Raw genomic sequence first — 21,688 nt, 5'->3', positions numbered from 1 at the left:
ATGTTACATTCATTTTACATATTGTAGACAACTGACAAATTACAGCAGACAAATGAAAGCCGTGAGTTCCATAAATAATAGACTCATACAATAACTTGTAATCTTAATAACAGCAATATGGAATAAATTTGTCATTTGATGCCAACATGAACACCATGATGATCTGTATTTCTTTGTATTTTTTTCACAGATGAAGTGCTAGGATTGGTTTTAGTGTGATCTTTGAGAAATCTTTTTATATCCATTTCTTCCCCTCCACCATTATAGTTTTTGTTCATTTTCTATCCTGACTGTATGCAACTGCCTCTTTGTTTCCCAAACACATCCGCACAAGCACACAAAAAGGCAATTAAATCAGTCGGAAGGGTTCCAATCCTCAGCCCGCCGGTGTCCGTCCGAACCGTTCCTCTCTGCATTCTCTGACAGCCACAGAGTTTGGCTTACCCTGCATATACACGCACTACTTTAGGTCTATATGGCAGTTAGATGTAATTTATTTGTTTTTCATATAAGGCTTGATTTTACTTGCATAAGCGTATATTGTTTGTGATGGTCTGCTGGTTAATGTTGCCGTGTGTGCTCTCCTTACTTCAACCCTACAGGCTCTTATAAGCCTTACTAGCTTGTGCTGAGGATGAGAACATCTTGTGTGTGTGGTCATTATCCTGTCATCTATTAACCTTTTATTCCACATGGAATATTAATCTCAGAGCATGTGCATAGTGTGTGTGTGTGTGTGTGTGTGTGTCAGTTAGTCTGCTGGCAGCGATATTTCAAACACTGTTTGAGTCTCTGCTGAAAGGCGCTGGTTGTGATAGTGTACAGGATGGGGTTCAGGGCACTGTTTATGGGAAGGATAAAAATCACCACCCACAGAATGAGGGTACCTGGAGGAGACAGAGAGAGAGAGAGAGAGAAAAGAAAGTGCAGATTAAACCGTATTGTCCAAGGGAAGAACTGCAAAGCCATTCTAGTTGATAAGTGTTCATGGGCGCTCATGGCGGTTGAATGTCTAATTGTCACCCAGGGCTTTGGCTCCTCAGCCATCTACTAATCAAAAAAGTATAAAAGTATATAAATAAATGTATAGGGGTACAACAGCTTGTCACTTAAAGGGACATCTTTGTGCCTTATATTCACCCCTAAAAATTCAGTGTACCTACTCTAATATTCCATATTAATGTTTCATATTTAATTTTTGTGGATGTATATGTGTTTAGATGTCAGTCCATGTGATGCAATTGATTTTTATTTATAGTAATTGGGTAAATGTGCTTGTGCAATGTGTTGAGGTTCACAAAGCAAAAAAATTAAATCAATATTTAGTGGATAGGCCAGATCAGAGAATGTAAAGCTCTATAAAAAAATCCTTCTTTATCCATTACATATCCATAAGAGCAAACCAGGGGAATTGCAGTTTTATTAACTGGAAAGCAGGCTAGGCTTTGCAATACACAGGTCTCATTTCACCATGGTATAATATTAATGAGCTGCCTCATTCAGATCATTAGCTAATGTGCAGCCAAACTGCGGTCACGGCAATTATGAGTTAAGTGACACACTGAAAAATAATATCCTGTCGCCGTGTTCTTTCACACATATTTGCTTCTGCTTGTAATATGTGATCACACGTGTTTGCTTACCAGCGATATGTACTCTTAGTAGTGATAGTATCTTCAAGAGGAAGATGGGGATCCAGCACATGGCATCAGTGAACACAATGAAGAAAAACCGCTTTGCAATAGTGACTTCTCGATCAAATACTGTTTGACGCGCTGTCTTCGCTGTCTTCTGGACGGAGTAAAACATACTGGAGTAGGAGAATACAATCACCACGAAAGCCAGCAGATTCAGACCTGACAGAGAAACACACACATAAATATTTAGTAACATCAAGTTAAAAGTATTGAACCAAATAAGCTATTCAACAAATGTGAATTTGACTCATTTCACCAATTTAGTCTTTTTACATTAGCCACATATTTTATTATTATTTTTTTTTTCTTTTGTCTTTGGGCTAGTTCAGCTTTTCATGACAGCATTTTTGCCTTGATTTCCAGTTAAAAAAAAATAAAAATCCGGTAAACATACTCAAAACAAGACATCTGCTTGGAAAGCAATTTTTTATTATTATTTTTTTTTTAAAAGTACAGATACTATAAGGAAAATAGACTTGTGTTTTATTAGCTGTTTAGACACATTTTGAATGATGTTTTCTTACTCCATTTAAAGATAAATAAATGACGATGGGGAAATTAAAAATACTTAGGCTAATTCAACTTAATTTATGTATTCTCTGAAGAAAAATCCTAATATTTCATACAGTTTTTCCAAAGAGATTTATCATGTCTTAAGGATGTTTATATACTTTTGTTGGAAAACTAGAAAAATTGTGATTATAGACCTTTTTTTAGTTCCGTTTTTTAGTGAAGTTGCTACCAGGGAAGATCTTTTTCTGAGCTTACTTTATTAAAAAAGAGGTGGTTGAATCTCTGGGGAAATGCAGTAAAATTATTAAATAACTCTGGAAAAGCCCAATTCAAAGCTCTCCAGAGAATGACACAAATACACACACTGGCTTATCCAGGTCTCAAACATACACCGTACACACTTCGATGCCCTCTGCCCTCACCGAGAAAAATAGCTGTAGAATAGGATCTGGCACCAGGTTTCTCTGTCTGGTCTGAGTGAAGAGGGAAGCATACTCCGTTCCGCCCATAAAAATTCCCAAATGTCTGTTTATCCCAGAAGGGAATAACGGCAATGATAAATCCTAGCAACCAGATGAAGGTCAGTGAGCACAGGGTCTGTTTTCGTCCGGCACGGTAATGCTGGAATGGGAAGACGATGCACAGGTACTTCTCTAGTGTCATGTAGGTCAACATCATGACGGATACCTCTGTGGACAACATGGCCAGAGAGCCGATCAACTGGCAAGACAGACTCTCCATCCATATCTGTGCATGACGGTTGTACTCGCCGCAATACTTGATGTCAAAGGCACCGATGAAAAGCAGATACACACCCATGAGACAGTCGGCACCTATTAGAGATAAACAAATACATCTTAATATATGATTTAACACCTGTTCATTAATCTATATATCAATTCCCATCTATTCATCCTCTATCCATTAGCCCATCTGCCATACAATCTTGTCTAACCACCTATCCATTAGCCTGTCCATGCATCCATTTGTAGGGCCCTATGAAAACTAGGAAAACGCGGACTGAATAACGGAATCCAGTCATAAAATTCGAATTTACTGTATAAGGCAAAATTTTGAATGAATAAATCAAAAGTCAGTACACTTAAATTAAAGCACGATATGGACTAGTTTCTGTGAATATTAAGCCGCAAAAGTCACTCCATGAGAATTTTGCAGTTTCTTCTGAGAAAAACTATCATCATATCATATACTAACAGAAACGTAAAGTTCCTCATGGCAATCCGTCCAAAAAACAAAAAAAAGATTAAAACGCGGACTGAATAACGGAATCCAGTCATAAAATTCGAATTTACTGTATAAGGCAAAATTTTGAATGAATAAATCAAAAGTCAGTACACTTAAATTAAAACACGATATGGACTAGTTTCTGTGAATATTAAGCAAAAGTCACTCCATGAGAATTTTGCAGTTTCTTCTGAGAAAAACTATCATCATATCATATACTAACAGAAACGTAAAGTTCCTCATGGCAATCCGTCCAAAAAACAAAAAAAAGATTTGGTTAAACTTGAAGAAACTGTGACCGAAATAGCCTACATTACTTAATGTAGTGATAGTACTACTACTACCAAAAATAAAACATTGTTTTTTAAGGAATAAACTTCATAAAATGTAATAATAAAATTACATTTTTGAAAATTAAAATAACTAACACAGAATTTGGTAATTAATTAAATAATCTAACTGAATTTGAGAAAAAAATAAAACTTATTTTGTAGGGCCCTAAAATAAAATTTTTGTTAAACTTTTAATAAATTGCTGTTAAATCGTGTAAGCTTCATGATTTTAATTAATTAGACATGTTTTTTTTATTAAAAAATTTAATGTAACCATTAAAACAGAGTCCAGAAAAATTTAAACAAAAGAAAAAAATTTGGAATTCAGAAAAATTTTAACGGAAAAACAGAATTTAAAAAAAAAATAAAACAGATTTCATAGGGCCCTACATTCAGCACATACATTTCGATGTTGTTATTGTTAACTAAAACAAAATAATATTTTTTTTTGATAATTTAAATAAAGCTGAAATAAAACAAAATCTAAATATAGATGAAAACGTAAGTCGAAGTACTAAAATGTATATATCTGAAATAAAAAGAGAAAAAAATATATATATAAAAAAAATTACAAAAGCACATAAAAATCACTCAAATGTAAACTAAAATTTAAATGAAAAGTAAAATAAATTTACGCTAATTCAAAATATTACTAAATATTATAATAGTAAATAAATAATACTAAAATAATGTTGATCCATCTGTTTATTCATAATCCATCAGTCAGTCATGTTCTATTTCTTTGTGCTATTTTACTTCTGGCGGTGTGTGCAATGTCAGGCCAGTTTGTGTCTCTTTTTTTTTTTTGCAGTTCTCTCTATTTGTGTGTCTCAGAAACCTGCTGAGCAGTTGATTCAGCTAATAATTAACAAGCACCAAATCACCCACACACTTTCATTAACTGCACTGCCTCCAAATCATTTTCTTTCCCTCACAGATGTCTCTCCCCACTTCGGTTTTCATTCATCAAAATCAGAGCCTCCAAGGTGAGACGTTTCACACACTGTGAATGGGTTTTTGCAAGTAAGCAATGATACTGTGTTATTCTAGTCCTAGCTGAATGTTTAAGGCCTACAGAGACAGCTAAACCCTCCCCCTCCAACTTCCACCATCACTACTAAACATATTGTAGCCAATGTCAGCCAGTGGGAAACTCCAGAGCTGGAGAGCCACATCGTAAACTCTTACCTCTCTCTGCATGTCTCTCATCTGAGGAGGCGGCAGGTTTTGATAATTTAACAGAGAGACGTGTCCTTTCAACTCTATGTGGGTTAAAAAACTGCACCTCTCCAGCCATCTGTTCATCTATCCATCTCTTTTCAGCCTGCCGTCTGCTATCTCTCTCCATCACTGAGACACAGATTAGTCCTCAGACTCTGATCCTCAGCTGAACAGCTCTAGATATCGCGAGCTGATCCAACCTTTTCTAATAACACTTTCCATTTCTGTTGTTGAATGAAAGTGTGTGTGTGTGTCCAGGTATGAGTCGTGTTGTTGCAGTGTGCCTCATGTGTCAGCGAGGTCGTACATAAGTCAGCAAACTCTCTCTCTCTCTCCCTGTGTGTGTGTGTGTGTATCTAAAGATAACAACTGTTGTAATTATTTATCTGCCCAGCGGGCGGGAAAGAGTGTGTGTTTTGATGTTTATTAAAAGCTTGTGATACTGCATAGATGTATAATTTAGTGAGTTTCAGAGCAATGTGTTGATGTGTATAATTAGCTGAGTGTGTATAATGGCACGTGTGTGTGTGTGTGTGTGTGTGTGTGTGTGTGTGTGTAAATTCTGCAATTAGAGGGAACTACGACCCTTTAAGCCTGTTTGTCTGACGCCTTTGAACTTCCAAAATTAGACCCTGCATTGACACGGTGCCATTTCAAAAAACAAACAAACAACGTTTTCATTACAAACTTTGATTCACTTTCCATAAGTAGATGATTATATATTAACACGAAATCAAATATGTACCTCTAATAGTAATACACATATCTGACGTGATTATTCATCAGTGTTATGCTAAAAACATATACATTCTATAAGATGTTTTTTTTTTTTTTTTTTTTTTTTTGAAAGAAATGAATTCTTTAGCCACTTTTGTTAACTTTTCTTCCCGACTATTTTTGTTAATATAATACTGAAACTGAACTCTCTTGTTGTGACTCTTAATTAGAAGAAAACCTTTATATTCAATCAAAGAACTGTTGTGGGGGGAAAACAACTGTTATTATTATCATTATCATTATTTTTGTAACTGAAGGTTTTTCCTTTGAGCTATTGAGAGTATTTACTTGATTTCTGTTCGTCAGGCTTAATCCTGTCTCCTGCCCAAATTAATTAATTCATGTAATTCTATTTTTTTTTTTATTTTGTGGGCCGCCACCATTACACAGAAAGGATGCATTCAATTTTTTAAGGGACAATAAAGACTTTTATATTGTTAAAATTGTAATTTAAATAATGAGCTTTCTTTTGAGCATCAAATATGTACCTCTAATAGTAATACACATATCTGACGTGATTATTCATCAGTGTTATGCTAAAAACATATACATTCTATAAGATGTTTTTTTTTTTTTTTGAAAGAAATGAATTCTTTAGCCACTTTTGTTAACTTTTCTTCCCGACTATTTTTGTTAATATAATACTGAAACTGAACTCTCTTGTTGTGACTCTTAATTAGAAGAAAACCTTTATATTCAATCAAAGAACTGTTGTGGGGGGAAAACAACTGTTATTATTATCATTATCATTATTTTTGTAACTGAAGGTTTTTCCTTTGAGCTATTGAGAGTATTTACTTTATTTCTGTTCGTCAGGCTTAATCCTGTCTCCTGCCCAAATTAATTAATTCATGTAATTCTATTTTTTATTTTATTTTGTGGGCCACCACCATTACACAGAAAGGATGCATTCAATTTTTTAAGGGACAATAAAGACTTTTATATTGTTAAAATTGTAATTTAAATAATGAGCTTTCTTTTGAGGTTTCTATTTATCACAAAACTGTTTTCAACATTATTAAAATTATTTAATCATGTAAATAAATGTTTGTTTCTTAAACAGCTAATTAGTATATTAGAATCATTTCTGAAGCATCATTGACACTGAAGACTGGAGTAATGGCAGCTTTAGGAATAAATTACATTTAAAAATATATAAATATACAAAACAGTTATTGAAATTGTAATGCTAAATAGACTGTGAATGCTGTTTTATTTTGACTTTAGGTGTAATAAGTATTGCGGAGGTGTAGAAATGTCACTCTTATCTGATGTAGTGAGACAACTACTTTGAGTTTTCAGGTTTTTGGCTCACTTTTTAATGCATGAAATTAATTTTGACTGATTGATCATTTGAGCTTCACTGGGGTTGAGTAGGAGCTGCATATTGGTTGTGTCACACTCATGTTTGATGCATAATGGACTCACAGCAAAGAGATTTGATGGCCATTGTGTGGTGTTGATTCTCAGAAGCAAAACAGGAACGCAGACAGATTACGAAGATGTTTCCGAAGCAAATGATGAAGGCGACGACCCAGACAAACACCCGCAGAATGATGTTTGCCAGCAGATTCTCGAAGGATGAGATTCCGTCTGTGTTTGGTTTGCAGCTCCGCACGTTGGGAGAATATCCACAGAATTCAAAACGCTTAAAATAACTGAAACGGTCCAATACATAAATGACAGAAAAAGAGAAAAAAACTAAGTTATTTTACACATAATTGCATATGTGTGGTTGAAAAATGGTTAATGGAATTTTTCACTAAAAAATGAAAATGCATATCTTTCCAAACCTGTATGACTTCTGTGGAACCAGAAAGGTATCCTGACTACTCTTTTTTTCAGTATAATAAGTTGACTGAGGACTGGGGTTGTGTCATGACAAACGTGTCATAAACATTTGATAAAAAATAGTCAATGCAACTTCTAAAGTTTTGCAAAATGGACATTTTAAATAGGACTCATTTGAAAATCAGCCACTCATTGAGCTGTTAACCAGTGAACATTGAGACAATATTCAAAAAAACAGATTAGTCTGATTCATAAACAACTGAACAAATATTTCTTTGGAAATACCCAATTTAAAAAAAGACTACTTGTTTGTTAAACAGTGAACACTGATCTTTTGTTTGACTCTTTTTATGGCTGAAATTTCAGTGTTACACAAAGCTTTCATTTGGATTCAGAGAACTTGGAATATATCACACAAGTCATATGAAACCACTTTTATTATTATTCACTTTAAGTATATGGCAAAATAATCATCATACACCTACAAATTCATTTTGTGTGTGTGTGCTCCACAGATTAAATAAATCTGTTAAAATAAAATTAATCTGTTAAGAAAAAATATACCATGCTTGAACACGTTTAAATAAAAACCTTTACCTAATCCTTATACCTGAATGAACACTTTACCCTGCTGCACAATCAAACACTTCAGCCCAAGCAGAGTATCTGTTCCTCCGTCTGTTCTTAAAACAAATGTGCCACTACAGCACACCCAAACAGTTCTGTTCACATTTACCCCTCATCAAACTCATCAACAGGTTTGTAAAATGCAGAGCTAACCTTCTGATACGGTCACAGTCTGCTAGAGTGGCCCTGTCTCAGATCAAAAGTGAATTTCTAGTGCAGCTGATATCTGCAAAATAACAATCCCAAAAACCTCATCTCCACATCAAAGTGCAGACAGGTTCAACGTGAGCTTCAGAGCTCTAAAGACTTCAGTGCAGCATCTCTCCTCGGCACGCGGCGGCTCTTTTGTTCAGTGCTGGTGTGGAGGGGACTGATTCATCATAAAGAAATGATGGCTTTCCATTTAAAAATCTCTCTAAGGGCCTACACTCTTCTACTTTTTTATTTCATTTTCATTTCCCCAGAGGGGAACACATCTGTTCTGGAGATATTACATTTGATTGAAAGGGGTCATATGATGTTGCTAAAAAGAACATTATTTTGTGTATTTGGTGTAATGCAATGTGTTTATACGGTTTAAGGTTCAAAAAACACATTATTGTCCATATAATGTACATTATTGTTTCTCCTCTATGCCCCTCCTTTCTGAAACGCGTCGATTTTTACAAAGCTCATCGGTCTGAAAAAGCGAGGTGTGCTCTGATTGGCCAGCTATCCAGTGCATTGTGATTGGCCGAATGCCTCAAGCGTGTGACGGAAATGTTCACAACATGGCAGCGGCAGGCAACAGCAAGAATTAAAGTTACGCCTTCTTTCTTTGCGTGAACATTTGGGCGGCATTATGCAAATCTTCCCACATTGTGACGTAGACATGTGGGGGCGTGTTAGAACAAGCCGTTTTAGGTAGGTGTGGCTGACTCTTAACTTTTATAAAGAATATCTCTTTGGATTTGAGACTTTAGTCTTTGCAACTTTACAGATCTTCTTTATGCACCAAGAGCTTGTAACACTCCAAAGAGAAAGGAAACATTTAAATTGCATCATATGACCCCTTGAAGAAAAGTTAAAGATAATTCTCAAGCTGAGGAAAGCATGGCAATCTTGTCACCTGTGGCAAAAAAGTTGAGCTGTATTTACCAGCGGGCTTGACTTTTCAAATGCAGTAATCATTCACCCTGCGACAGACAGCTACCATCCAGCGCACATTCAACAGTAATGACCTCTCTCTGTATCTCGCTCAGAGGGCATGCTGTGTGACTTACTGGCTTAATGGAGATTTTTGTTGTGTTTGTCTTGACTCATGAGAGACTATGAAGTACGAGGAATTCAAGCGCAAATGTGAAAGTCTGGAACATACTGATAACTCTCCATAGAGGGCATACAAGTGCATCAACATATATAAAAATAAAAATATGGAACAGACAGCAAAGAAAGTACAAAAGATAAAATTATAAATGGATATATTATATATTTTAAAATATATATGTCATTGTAAATTTTAGTATGCTTACATGTGAGTGAGGTTAGTTAGGGGTCGGAACATTCTGATGCTGATGTTGGGAATCTCTACCTCTTCCATACTCCTGCACACAGAATAGACAGATGCACATTTTACCTTCATCGGGTGTTTTTTATCCAGAATAAAAGTACATTTTCAAAGCCAATAAAACAAAGAATGGTAGGCCAGAAAAGCCAACTGAATAATTACTGGCATAATTCCCAGAAAAATATCAATGAATGCAGACACAGGAACAAACAAAAAGGCTCATCTACATATGTTGACTGCAAAACAACATTCACTGCGATTTGTCTAAAGGCAAGATAATTAGCTTTTATATGTTATTTATTTATTTACTCTGCCCAATTCTCTCTCCGATTGTTAATAACACACAAGCAACCAGAAAAAAAAATTCTATTTTTTTTTTCCGACCAGGGGCAATATTTACCCTAAAACTGATTTTCTGGTGCAGTTTTACCTCTATAATGGTATTTTTTTAAAAACCATATTAAAACACAGAGCATGCCATTCACTTACATCAAATACTTAAAACACATACTAAACTTGACAGTCCTGAACTACAATATAATTAAATATAGTGTAATATCAGTATAGAATACAAACATCAAAGACTAAAAAAATGAGGAATTCAGGGGAATTTTTTCTATTGCTTTTTCTGATAAAGCCTTGCTAATTTCTGACCATGGTCAGCAGAACTCACTGGGGTTGGCTGAACTCACTCTTGGTTGTTGCGCCTAGAAAGTAATGAGACTTGCTTTTGTGTAATGTCCTGCTACTCAGATTTTTCTGATATGTGACTCTTCCAAAGTTTCATTTTATATTACAGCTCTAATTTTACTTTGTCAACATTGTTTAACTTTTTTTCTTTTCACCTAAGGATTTTAAGTGTCTCCTTGTCCTCTAAGCACTAAACATGCCTGGGGCTATAATTGGCTGAAAGAAAAGAATTTTGAGAAACAACATATGATGTCAATCCAGGAATATGTCCTACTTCTGTAAATCATGTGGTGCAGGTCTACAGAGCTCAAACAGCAGAAGTGTGAAGACAACACTGAGCTACTTCACTCCAAGACACTGTGTGGAAAATGCAAGGATCATTGACAGCCCCTGAAGGCTTGTTAAACCTGCAAGTTCTTTATTAAAACAGGCACAAAGTAACCTAACTTTTACCCATTCTTCGAAACCCTACCCTTAAAATGAAACCCATAATTTAAGATTAAAATAATATGTGTTTGTAACCATAATTGACTGCCTAATCAGAGCCTGTATAAAGAGCTCATTCACTGTGACTTTAGATATTTAATTATTCTCTGATTAACAGTCTGTGCTTGATCACATGCTGAGACCAGTTGTCATGTATCGAACGTGAAGAGCATGTAAATATGATGTGGATTTCTATGTACATTGTGCACACACATAAATAAATACAAGATCTCCCCTACTACACATCATCAGTATAATAACTTAAATGATGTTGTGTTTACTCACAGTGACTGCAGATTCACCAGACTGTCAAATTGATTGTCGTATATGTGTGTCAGGGGATTGTTGGAAATATTTCTGAAACAAACACACAGAGACACACAAATAGTAAAATAGTTATCGATGAAGTCCACACTTTGCTTCTGTGATTCATGAGGCCTGTCACTTCGTCTGACGAGGCTTTCAACCAATCAATGAATCATTTAAAAATATGGTTTAACATTTAAGCTTGGAACAAGAACTTATAAACAACACCATTTGCAACAGAAATTAAAAAAAAAAAGTGCAGAATGTGGCTCTCACAGCTGTTTGAGGTTCTGGAGGTTCTGGAACAGAGATGGAGGCAGGTCTTTGATCTGGTTCATAGACACGTCTCTGTAAATCAAGTCAAAGCAAGTTCAGCGGCTCATTTTTCAACTTAATCATTCTTAAACTAAAAAGAATATCTTCAAATTGAAGCTCTGTTCCAAGGTTTGTGCTTATCAGGCTGAGATTATTTGAGCAGGTGTCTCTCTTTTTGTCTCACAAATCTCAGCAGAGATTTGTTAAAGAGGATAGATCTATGGTGACCCAGAAGAGCACAACACAACAAAATCTCCACAACACAACACATAGGACTAATTTTGTTGTGTTGTGCTCATTTTGTTGTATTGCGGCTTGTTTCCGTTGTTTTGTGCTAATTCCGTTGTGTTGTGGCTTGTTTCCGTTGTGTTGCGACTTGTTTCCATTGTGTTGTGACTTGTTTTCGTTGTGTTGAGCTAATTTCGTTGTGTTGTGGCTTGTTTCCTTTATGTTGAGACTTGTTCCGTTGTGTTGCGACTTGTTTCCATTGTGTTGTGGCTTGTTTCCGTTGTGTTGCGACTTGTTTCTGTTGTGTTGTGGCTTGTTTCCACTGTGTTGTGATTTGTTTTCAATGTGTTGCGACTTGTTTCCATTGTGTTGTGACTTGTTTTCGTTGTGTTGTGCTAATTTCGTTGTATTGTGGCTTGTTTCCTTTATGTTGAGACTTGTTCCGTTGTGTTGCGACTTGTTTCCATTGTGCTGTGGCTTGTTTCCGTTGTGTTGCGATTTGTTTCTGTTGTGTTGCGGCTTCTTTCCACTGTGTTGCGATTTGTTTTCAATGTGTTGTGGCTTGTTTCCGTTGTGTTGTGCTAATTTCATTGTGTTGCGTCTTGTTTCCGTTGTGTTGCGACGTGCTTCCTTTGTGTTGCGATTTGTTTCCTTTGTGTTACGATTTGTTTTCAATGTGTTGCGACTTGTTTCCGTTGTGTTGTGCTAATTTCATTGTGTTTGTTGTGTCATGGAGATTTCGTTATGCTGTGCACTACAGGGTCACCATATAGTTCACCTAGAAATGAACATTTATTCACCCACATGTTGTTTCAAACCTGTATAACTTTCTTTCTTTCGTAGAAGACAGGAAAAGATGTGCTGAAGAATGTAGGGTTTTTTTCTATTTAACAAAAACACATCCAGACCAGGGAAAAAGTGCTTCACAGACGAAACATGTGCACTATATTCCAAGACTTCCAAAGCCATATGACTGCTTTGTAAGAAAGAGCAAAACGTAACTTATTAACTCTAACTCTTGGTCTTGACCTTAGCTGTGAATATATACAAACTTTTGCCCTTTTCTGCTTTTCATTACTATACATTTTTGAGTATGGGAGAAAGCCATGTAAACATTTTTCATCCCTTTTTTCTGTTCCGGAGAAGAAAGAAAGAAATACAGGTTTGGAACAACATAAGGGAAAGTAAATGAGAACAAGAGCCAGATTTTTTCATTTTAAGGTGAACTAACCCTTAAAAGGCTCATAAATACAATCTCTTTCTTTCTCTCCAGCGCACACATTTTATATAAGCAATGAACTGAAAAAATGATGAAAAAATTTTTTATCTAGGGACTTTGTGTATATACTCACAGGTCTATCAATCTTTGCATGTCGGCAAATGTTCCCTCCTCAATGGTGCCGATGCGATTTCTCCTCAATGCTCTAAACCAGAAAAAGACATATATATTGTAGCACTGCCTCAAAAATATACCCCAATTCACCAAGGCCTTCAGTGCCGCAGAATGAAGTCATATACATCTATATGTAAATCTGCTCTTCCTATTTGCTGGGTCTTTAAGTGAGTCTGAAGATCACACTTAAGAACTATCCATCTGAGTCATGATGCTTGAGCCATAATTCCATAATGCTTGAGCACACAAGGACACACTGACTGTCCTAGATTAGGTCTGAAAAGTACTGGACGTATCAAAAGACATGAAATAGATTACATATTTGAAGAAATCTGGCCTGTGTTGATAACTAAAACAGCTTTGAATTGAGAAACAGAGTGACTGAACTGGATCAGATATCACAACAAACACACTATCACTTCAGTCGATGTAAGATTCAGTAACATACCGTACGAGTAGAAGAGAGAATTCAGCCTCTCAGATGCTGGAATATTAATTTACACTTCAGTGAAATTTATATTTTCATCCGGAGTGTTTCTTTAACTATTGTATAAGCACTTTTGTGCTTGTGGCAAACACTCACATTAATTTACTTGTCAACTAATAAAAGTTCAACATGCATGCATTAAAGTAAAATTAAGTAATTTATGGCATATTTTCTGCATATGTCTCAGATTATGTGAAATCTATATACACAATAGATTCTGCATTCTGTGGTGGAAGTGAAATTATTTTGAGGAAAACAGTAGCATTTTCACACTTTTTTGTATAATTTTGATATAGGACATAAGTCATATTCTGTTTGCACACAGGTCTTACTATGTTTTAATTCATTATCATAATTTTCTAGATTTTCATCGTTTAAGATTGAACTCCTGTGCCTGGGGTAAAACAGCCAAATATATAATTAAAAGGAAATAGCTAAAATAAATAATGAAGTATTAAAATTTGTTAGTTTTAATTAAAAACAACTTCTGGGACATAAAAGTGCCTGTAGTTGAAGATGTGGTCGTGATGTTGCAGGCTCGGTCCTTCAGGACAGACTGTCCTTCAAATGTCACTGACAGATCAAATCAAAGGCCTTACACCACTGCACTAGATATTCATGATGCATATCAACATGTACGTCTAAAACATGAGTAATTATTGTAATTTATTCACTTCCGATGTCTTTAATCTACTCGGGTCTATTCAGTTCAACCTAAATCTGCATTTATTTGTAAGTGCTTCCATCCGAGCTGAGAGACTCAGAAGAAGCTGTAGATGAGTCCCACTTCTGTCCCCTTCTCCCACACTCAGCTGTGACAAATAAACAGTCTACAATATAAATACCATGGATCCCATAACACTCACTGCAGTTTACTTTGTATGTTACTGTGTATGTATGGTTTGTGGATACTCACAAGACAGTAAGAGAGGAGCAGTTCTTAAAACTAGACGCCCAGAGAGATGGAATTCTATTGCCCTCCATTTCCCTGCAGAAACAAACAACTTCAGCTGATCACCGGAGTGTGTAGAGTGGGGGAATTAAATACATTATTCTTTATGAAATATAAAGATTTTGGTTTAGAAAAAAAGCTAAAGTGGCCCCAAACATATTTGGACACTTAGTGGGGTCATACTATGAGGAATCAAATGTTTTGCTCATTACGATACAAAAATAGGGTAAATCTCAGAACTCAAAACTTACTCTCTGGTAAAAAAAAACAAAAAAAAAACACATTTACTGAAACAAAGCTGCATAAGAGGCTTGTACTTCCGAAATTAACTGACCCACTTATTGCCCACATTTTACCATTAACAAAGTCGGAAAGTTGAAAAGCACGAAAGCCAGATAGAAATATTTCTAACACCAGAGGAACCAGTGATAAGAGTAACATGTAGGCACGTCTTTCAAACCTTCTGCTAATGCAGGCAGCCCGTACACAAACAAATGAAGCCGAACCATTTCTCAGAACTTGCTTAAATTTTCTTGCCATTTTTGATATTATTCTTAGCCAACTGGATGTTTTAGTGGATGTATAAAGTCAATTCCCTCAAGACGAGACCTGAGCAGAGCAACCAAGTGTAGTTCATCACAATAACTAGAACCATGGTCCACTAATGTTCAACAACTGGAAAGTGTCCTTTTTTTATTGGTATCTACATTAATAGTACATCTATAATTAGAAACATATTTCTGTAAAATGTTTTGCTTTAAAAAGTGTATTTGTGCTCTAACATTTTTTTAAATAAATGCCATTAGCTTTGATATTTTAGATCTATCTACTTCACGTTTAAGTGTTTCTTATGTGTCCAAATACTTCATAGATCCACTGTTTTAAGATATCAAGACAATTAAGTATTATGTTTGTAACTCACAGCCAGTTGAGACGGGGCATCTCAAGGCAAATCGAAGTTTTAGGAAATTGTTCGACAGAGTTATTTAATAAAGACCTGCAAAATACATAGATATACATACTCACTGTTGAGCGATACAATACATTCAACAAAGAAATCACTTTACAATAAATGAAAAACAGGCATACGCTTTCATAGGTCTATGCACAATAGCTTTGCATATATCGAATGTCATCTTTTTGATATGTCTGTCAAGGTAAATTAGCAGGTCATCCTTACAGGAAAAATAACGATTTCAGGCCTTCAAAAGACTTCTGACGCAGGGATGAAAGTCTGTTTTCATCCAGAATCCTACACACAGACAAAAAGACATCAAATAATGCATATTACAGATTACAAAATATAAAAAGAAAAGTGACCCCGAGAACCATCTGAAAATAACCCTCTCCTCAGAAACCCCAAGTCTGAGCCCTGACAGGGCAGAGATTCATTTGAATGATTCTGCAAATTCATTCTCACAGAGAATGAACACAATCCATCAATTATGTCTGATTGAAAAAAGAAAAAGAAAAAACAAGCAAAAAGCGCAAAAGAGGGGAAAAGCGCCTAGGAAACAAATGGAAAAAATTTTAATGATACAAAGAATAAGAGAGAAATTGCGATTCCCAGCCGAATCACACTTATCATCCTATTTTATCCACTATGTGAGTGTGTACATGTCTGTGTTTTTCTACTTACAGCCACTCCAGACTGTTGAGGTCACTAAATATTCCTGCTTTCAGAGATGCAATTCTGTTCTGACTCAAAAAACTGCAAAAACAAAAAAACAAGAGAGAGACAGAATGAGACAAAGAGAAAGAGAAGGCCACATTAATGGAGGTGATGATGTTTAAAGGGGTCATATGATGCGATTTCAATTTTTCCTTTCTCTTTGGAGTGTTACAAGCTCTTGGTGCATAAAGAAGATCTGTAAAGTTGCAAAGACTAAAGTCTCAAATCCAAAGAGATATTCTTTATAAAAGTTAAGAGTCAACCACGCCTACCTAAAACGGCTCATTCTAACACGCCCCTACATAGCTACGTCACTATGTGGAAATATTAGCATAATGCCGCCCAAATGTGCACGCAAAGACAGAAGGCGTGGTTTCAGGAACAGCAGTAGTGTTGATGCAGCCATGTCAGGGAGACGCTGTGTGTTTCAGTGCGAAAGCAAAAGCACTTTATTTGGCCTTCCGGAAATAGATGCAATTAGATATCATTGGTTAAGATTTATTTACAACAGAACAGCACAATCCAGATGTTCGAATTTGTGCAACGCATTTTATGGACGTTTTTTTTACCTAGAAGAGTACAAGGCTGGCTGTGCACAAAGGCTATTTCTAGAAAAAAAAGGGTCAATTCCGACTTTGCTATGACAGTCTGGCGCTTCTGCCACTGTAAGTATGTATGTTTTGTTATTAGTTTAAGTATTTGCTATTGACTGTTGCGGACTCAAATGCGGAGTTTTGCGCAGCGCAGAGTAACGCGTCGTGTGTGTGTGTGTGTGTGTGTGTGTGTGAGGGGAACAGGGTCACATCACAGCAGAGTGAACTGTCTGTCAGAAATCATAGCATGTCAGCTGTCTTAACCGCGGCTTGTGTACTGCATCATCAATGTGTCTGGCTTGAACTGATGGTAAAACTAACAACATTATTAACTGTCTTGATATTTACTTTGAAAGCTGAAGCTCGCGATTATGGTAAGGGGCGTTACATTTACGACGCATGCTTGTGTGCAATCACAATGCACTGGGTCAGCTGGCCAATCAGAGCAGACTGCGCTTGTCAAAGGAGGGAGCTGGAGGGGCATAGAGGACCTACAATAATGTACAGTATTTGAAAAATAATGTGTTTTTTGAACATTAAAGCATGTCAACACAATTCTGTTACACCAAATACACAAAATAATGATCTTTAAAATAGCATCATATGACCCCTTTAAATGAGTTTTGTTAAATGTGTCATTACAAAGACCATCTGCTGTATGACCATCACTGCTGTTCCTCCTTCCTTCCTTTATGTCTCTTCTCCCTAACTAGCTGTCTGATTAGTGTAAGTTTAATGTTGATTAGCTATGTATGTATTGAAGCACATCTCTGAAAGTAAGAGCCCAGGTACACATTGAAGCATACACAAACACACAACAGCATTAAGATGCATTCAAATTCATTCTTTGATCATGGATCTGTTCTGCCTGAATCAAGCCCAATCCACCATCCTCATTGTTACATCCTCCTGTCCCTTCTTTTTCTTTTACATGAATGGGTGGATGATGAAAGCCTCAGGCTGACTGATAGGAAGAAACAGATGGGATGCTGATAATTACATAGACAGATAGTCAGTGATGTACAGTTACACAATGATTTAAACAGGAGCTCAGGGAAGGATCAATGTCACATTATACATGATGTGTGTCTGATACAATAGTGCACAGTCACACACACATTCGTTCCATTCATTTACACATTACTCACAGTTTACGCAAAGAGATCAGTCCCGAAAATGCCCTCTTGGAGATCATTTCTATGCTGTTACTTTCCAAATGTCTGTGGAGAGAGAGAGAATATTCACTGCAGTTTGAGGTGTCGCTCTAGGTGCGCTCTGTATTTTTCACCTCATTAAAAAAGTTTTACCCCTAAAGAAATGAAGAGTCAATCGCAGCATCCTGAGGTCAAATATTGTTGTATAAAGGTTTTGAGTAATGTATCACTTGTTGCCATGTGCCTGGAAGCCAATTCAACAGTGTGCAGGTTTCATGGTTCTTATTGCATTTCATGGTTCTTCTCAGATAATGAAATAGTCTCTACTTAAATCAATATTCCATTTGTTTATTTAATTGCTAAGTAATTATGTAATAATTGGTATGTTCAGTCAGCCAGTCATTTATTGCAAATTATCCCATTTGGTGTTAGTGTTTTTTTTTTGACAGTTACAGTAAAGATATTTATAATGTTACAAAAGATTTTTGTTTAAACTAATGCTGATCATTTGATCCAAGTTTCATTAATCAGAGACTTTATTTGATTAAAAATAAATAGCAACAGTTTTAAAAAAGAAATGTTTCTTGAGCACTAAATCAGCATATTAGAACGATTTGAAAAAAAGTCCACTGCTGAAAATTCAGCTTTGCCATCATAGGAATCCATTTCATATTAAAAATATATTCAAATAGAAAACAGCTATTTTAAATTGTAATAATATTTCACAATATTACCGTTTTTCCTCTGAAATGTTCATTTCTCATTTCTCTGAAATGAAATGTGAAATGTTCATCGATCAAATGAACGATACCTTAGTGAGCATTAGAGACTTCTTTCAAAAACATCAAAACCAACCTCAAACTTTTGAATGGTAGTATATCAGTACACTTATAAACCCTTTATTGGAAACAAATAATTCCCTTAACATAGCATATCAGATATAAAACACAACTATGCCTAACTAACAGAGCTAGCATGCAAATCAAATGCAAAACATACTATCTGTTATTAATCTGTAGTTACTGTGGTGTACATATCTAAACCTTTCAAAGAGAAATTTTTAGTTTGTTTGTTTAGACCAAACTATGAATGTATACTGGTTATCTTTATCATGATGTTTTCTATGCAGTGTCTGTCATTTATTATGATTAATTGATGAGATGTCTTGTGAGGGGTTCTCTCTGTCTTTCTTCATCTGTCTAAGAGTAAATGTTGTCTGGCTATATTGAGAACTTCACAGTTGAACTTTGATGGGCAATAAAAATGTCATCCTGTCTGAACTCTATAAAGGAAGTTGAGCTTTAAAACCTCCACTACATTTAGTGACAAATGAAGAAGAGATTTTATTGTCAGCAGAAAGAAAAGATGTGAGGTAAAGAGGAGTCTAAAAAAATCAGGTGCTATTATGTCCATGCATGGAGCTCTGGAAACAGGCCATTAAAACTCCCACAGGAATGTTGCTCACTGAAAATAAATGCTGAATGGTACTATTTGCCAAGCAAGAATTTCCATATAAATAATGAATATGGTTGGCTAGGCAATTTCATTTCGTTTTAGATAAGAAGGGTAATGTGTAATGGTACTAAGTGTATAATTAGAATTCATTGACAGCATGTGTGTCTGTGTGTGTATTTATCTGCTATTATGAGACAGGCTATAATGTTTCATCTACAGGCTCTGTGCTAATGAGTATTGACATTATACTTCAGAAATCATTTGATAAAGACAGAATGCATGAAAGAGACAGAGACAGATTACCTTATGTCTTCCCGAAAAGATAAACTCCTGCCATTAACATGACAAAACGCGCTTTTGTCTCAGACTCTCTCAAACCCCTTTTGTGTTACCCATTAGTGTATAAAATCTATGCCGCAGTTCTTTTTATGCCTTGCTCAATCCATTTAAAAACAGCAAGGCATCACAACCATGACCATCTGAAAGCTTTTGTTTCCTAGTTAAATAAACTGCTGTCACTGTGTTTCATGCTTGCACCAGTTAAATTGCATAAACAATGTGTATTGATGTTAAGCTGAAATCAGAGAGACTGAAAATAAAACAGAGAGAGAGAGAGAGAGAGAGATGGTAAATCCCCATTTACTGTGGAAAGTGTCCTGTACCTTTAAACACTTTCATGTTCCTCATTAATACATTAAACTGCTAGAGTTGTATTCTTGTTCAGTTCATAAAATAAAAAGTGCATCACACTCATTTTAACTTTTTATTCTTGTTAAACTGTCCCGTTTAGCTTATTCTGTAAAAAAAAAAAATCAACACATTAACTAGTTTTGATTCTTAAGCCTTAAAGAGCAGGTCATATGGTTTATTAAAGTGTCCTAATATTGTGTTGGAGTCCCCTACAACACGTTTAAATGCATCTAAGGTCAGAAAACACTGTAATTTTCCCAGATTATAAATTTATACATAGAGTCATTTGTCCATGATTTCGAAACGGTTCGTTCGATTCAGTTCTGAGCGAAATGTACGGTGGCCGAGAGAGCTCAACGCGCTGCAACTTAAGAAAACACATGCAAAAAGTACAATCAACTTGATTGTACAAGACAGTTCAACTTAAATGACATTAAACAGACTTTAAAAAACCAGTTGAATTTCATATAACTGAAATTGCTTAAAGAGCAGGTCATATGATTTTTTAAAAGTGTGCTAATATTGTGTTGGAGTCCCCTACAACAGGTTTAAATGCATCTAAGGTCAGAAAACAGTGTAATTTCCCCCAAAAATACATTTATACATAGAGTCATTTGTCCATGTTTTCGAAACGGTTCGTTCGATACAGTTCTGAGCGAAATGTCTGTAAACCCCTCCCTTCCATAAGCCTACTCTGCTCTGATTGGTCAGCTGGCCAAGCCTGTTGTGATTGGCACAAAGAGGAGCACTTGAGCAAGTTAGCGAGCGCTACCATCTGTGTTGCCAAGTCCGCGGTTGTTTTTTGATGTCGAGGGTTGTAGCCACCGCAATACCGTCATATTTAGGCACTGGAATGCGAATTTACCAGGGGAACCCCGACTGAAAGCATGTATTTTACACCCAGAATGGGGGACCACCCTCGAAACACTATTGGGCTAGTTTTGAGTAGCAATTGGGCGGGTTTTGTTGTAACAATCTGGCAACCCTAGCATGCACATAAAACAATAATATAGTGCTAATCAGTTCTTAAAATAATGACATAAAAACATTTTGTTTAACACTTATGCAAGCGAATCGTGCCCACAGCTAAAGTTTAGCTGCTAAACTGTAAACACTTAACAAAACAATAATGGTGGATAAGTTAGTGTAAGAAAACTTTAAAAAAAGAAAACTACACATCTCACCAAAAACAAATATATATATATATATATTTAATTTTTTTCTCTTTTTTTTTTTCAATGTGTCAAAGAAAAGAAGCAGAAAAATCTATTAAATATGATTCAGAATTTTGAAGCATTCGTTACAAATACACTATTATAGTTGGTCTTCCCACATATTGTTTGTCCATTATGGCTCATAGAGTTTTGACAAAGAAGGTAGTTTCAGCTCTTTCAACCCACTCAACACATTTGAGACATCCACAGCTTAATCCCCCAGCGAGATTGAAACAATCATTTTTCAACACATTCAGGCACTTGAGACCTCATCTCACCTAACCTCGACAGTCAGGAAAAGCAT

The 21,688-nt window shown here is 35.8% G+C and overlaps 1 protein-coding gene across 1 annotated transcript; it reads right to left on the bottom strand.

Moving 5' to 3' along the window:
* Positions 1–221: 221 nt before the first annotated feature.
* Positions 222–21,688, bottom strand: LOC107548449 (relaxin receptor 2-like). Its single transcript, XM_016229120.1, has 14 exons — positions 21,663–21,688; positions 18,020–18,091; positions 16,246–16,317; positions 15,787–15,858; positions 15,529–15,603; positions 14,571–14,642; positions 13,127–13,198; positions 11,508–11,579; positions 11,211–11,282; positions 9,715–9,786; positions 7,214–7,443; positions 2,633–3,043; positions 1,644–1,856; positions 222–887 (listed from the first exon to the last, which is right to left on the bottom strand). Exons 1-14 carry the CDS (start codon positions 21,686–21,688, stop codon positions 748–750), a joined length of 1,671 nt encoding a protein of 556 aa, XP_016084606.1. The 3' UTR covers positions 222–747.

This window comes from Sinocyclocheilus grahami, unplaced genomic scaffold, assembly GCF_001515645.1.
Source record: "Sinocyclocheilus grahami isolate Dianchi unplaced genomic scaffold, SAMN03320097.WGS_v1.1 scaffold348.1, whole genome shotgun sequence".
NCBI classification, from domain to species: domain Eukaryota; kingdom Metazoa; phylum Chordata; class Actinopteri; order Cypriniformes; family Cyprinidae; genus Sinocyclocheilus; species Sinocyclocheilus grahami.
Note: the sequence above shows the minus strand (reverse complement) of the source record. Positions and strands in the feature narration are given on the sequence as shown.

What these genes read in the sequence shown, in the direction of transcription:
- LOC107548449 (XM_016229120.1), bottom strand. Translation starts at nt 21,688, where the DNA reads ATGCTTTTCCTGACTGTCGAGGTTAG. An exon ending in CTGGTGAATCTGCAGTCACT is followed by an intron (nt 9,787 to 11,210) that starts GTGAGTAAACAC and finishes TTCTGTGTGCAG; the next exon opens with GAGTATGGAAGAGGTAGAGA. An exon ending in ACTAAGAGTACATATCGCTG is followed by an intron (nt 888 to 1,643) that starts GTAAGCAAACAC and finishes TGTCTCCTCCAG; the next exon opens with GTACCCTCATTCTGTGGGTG.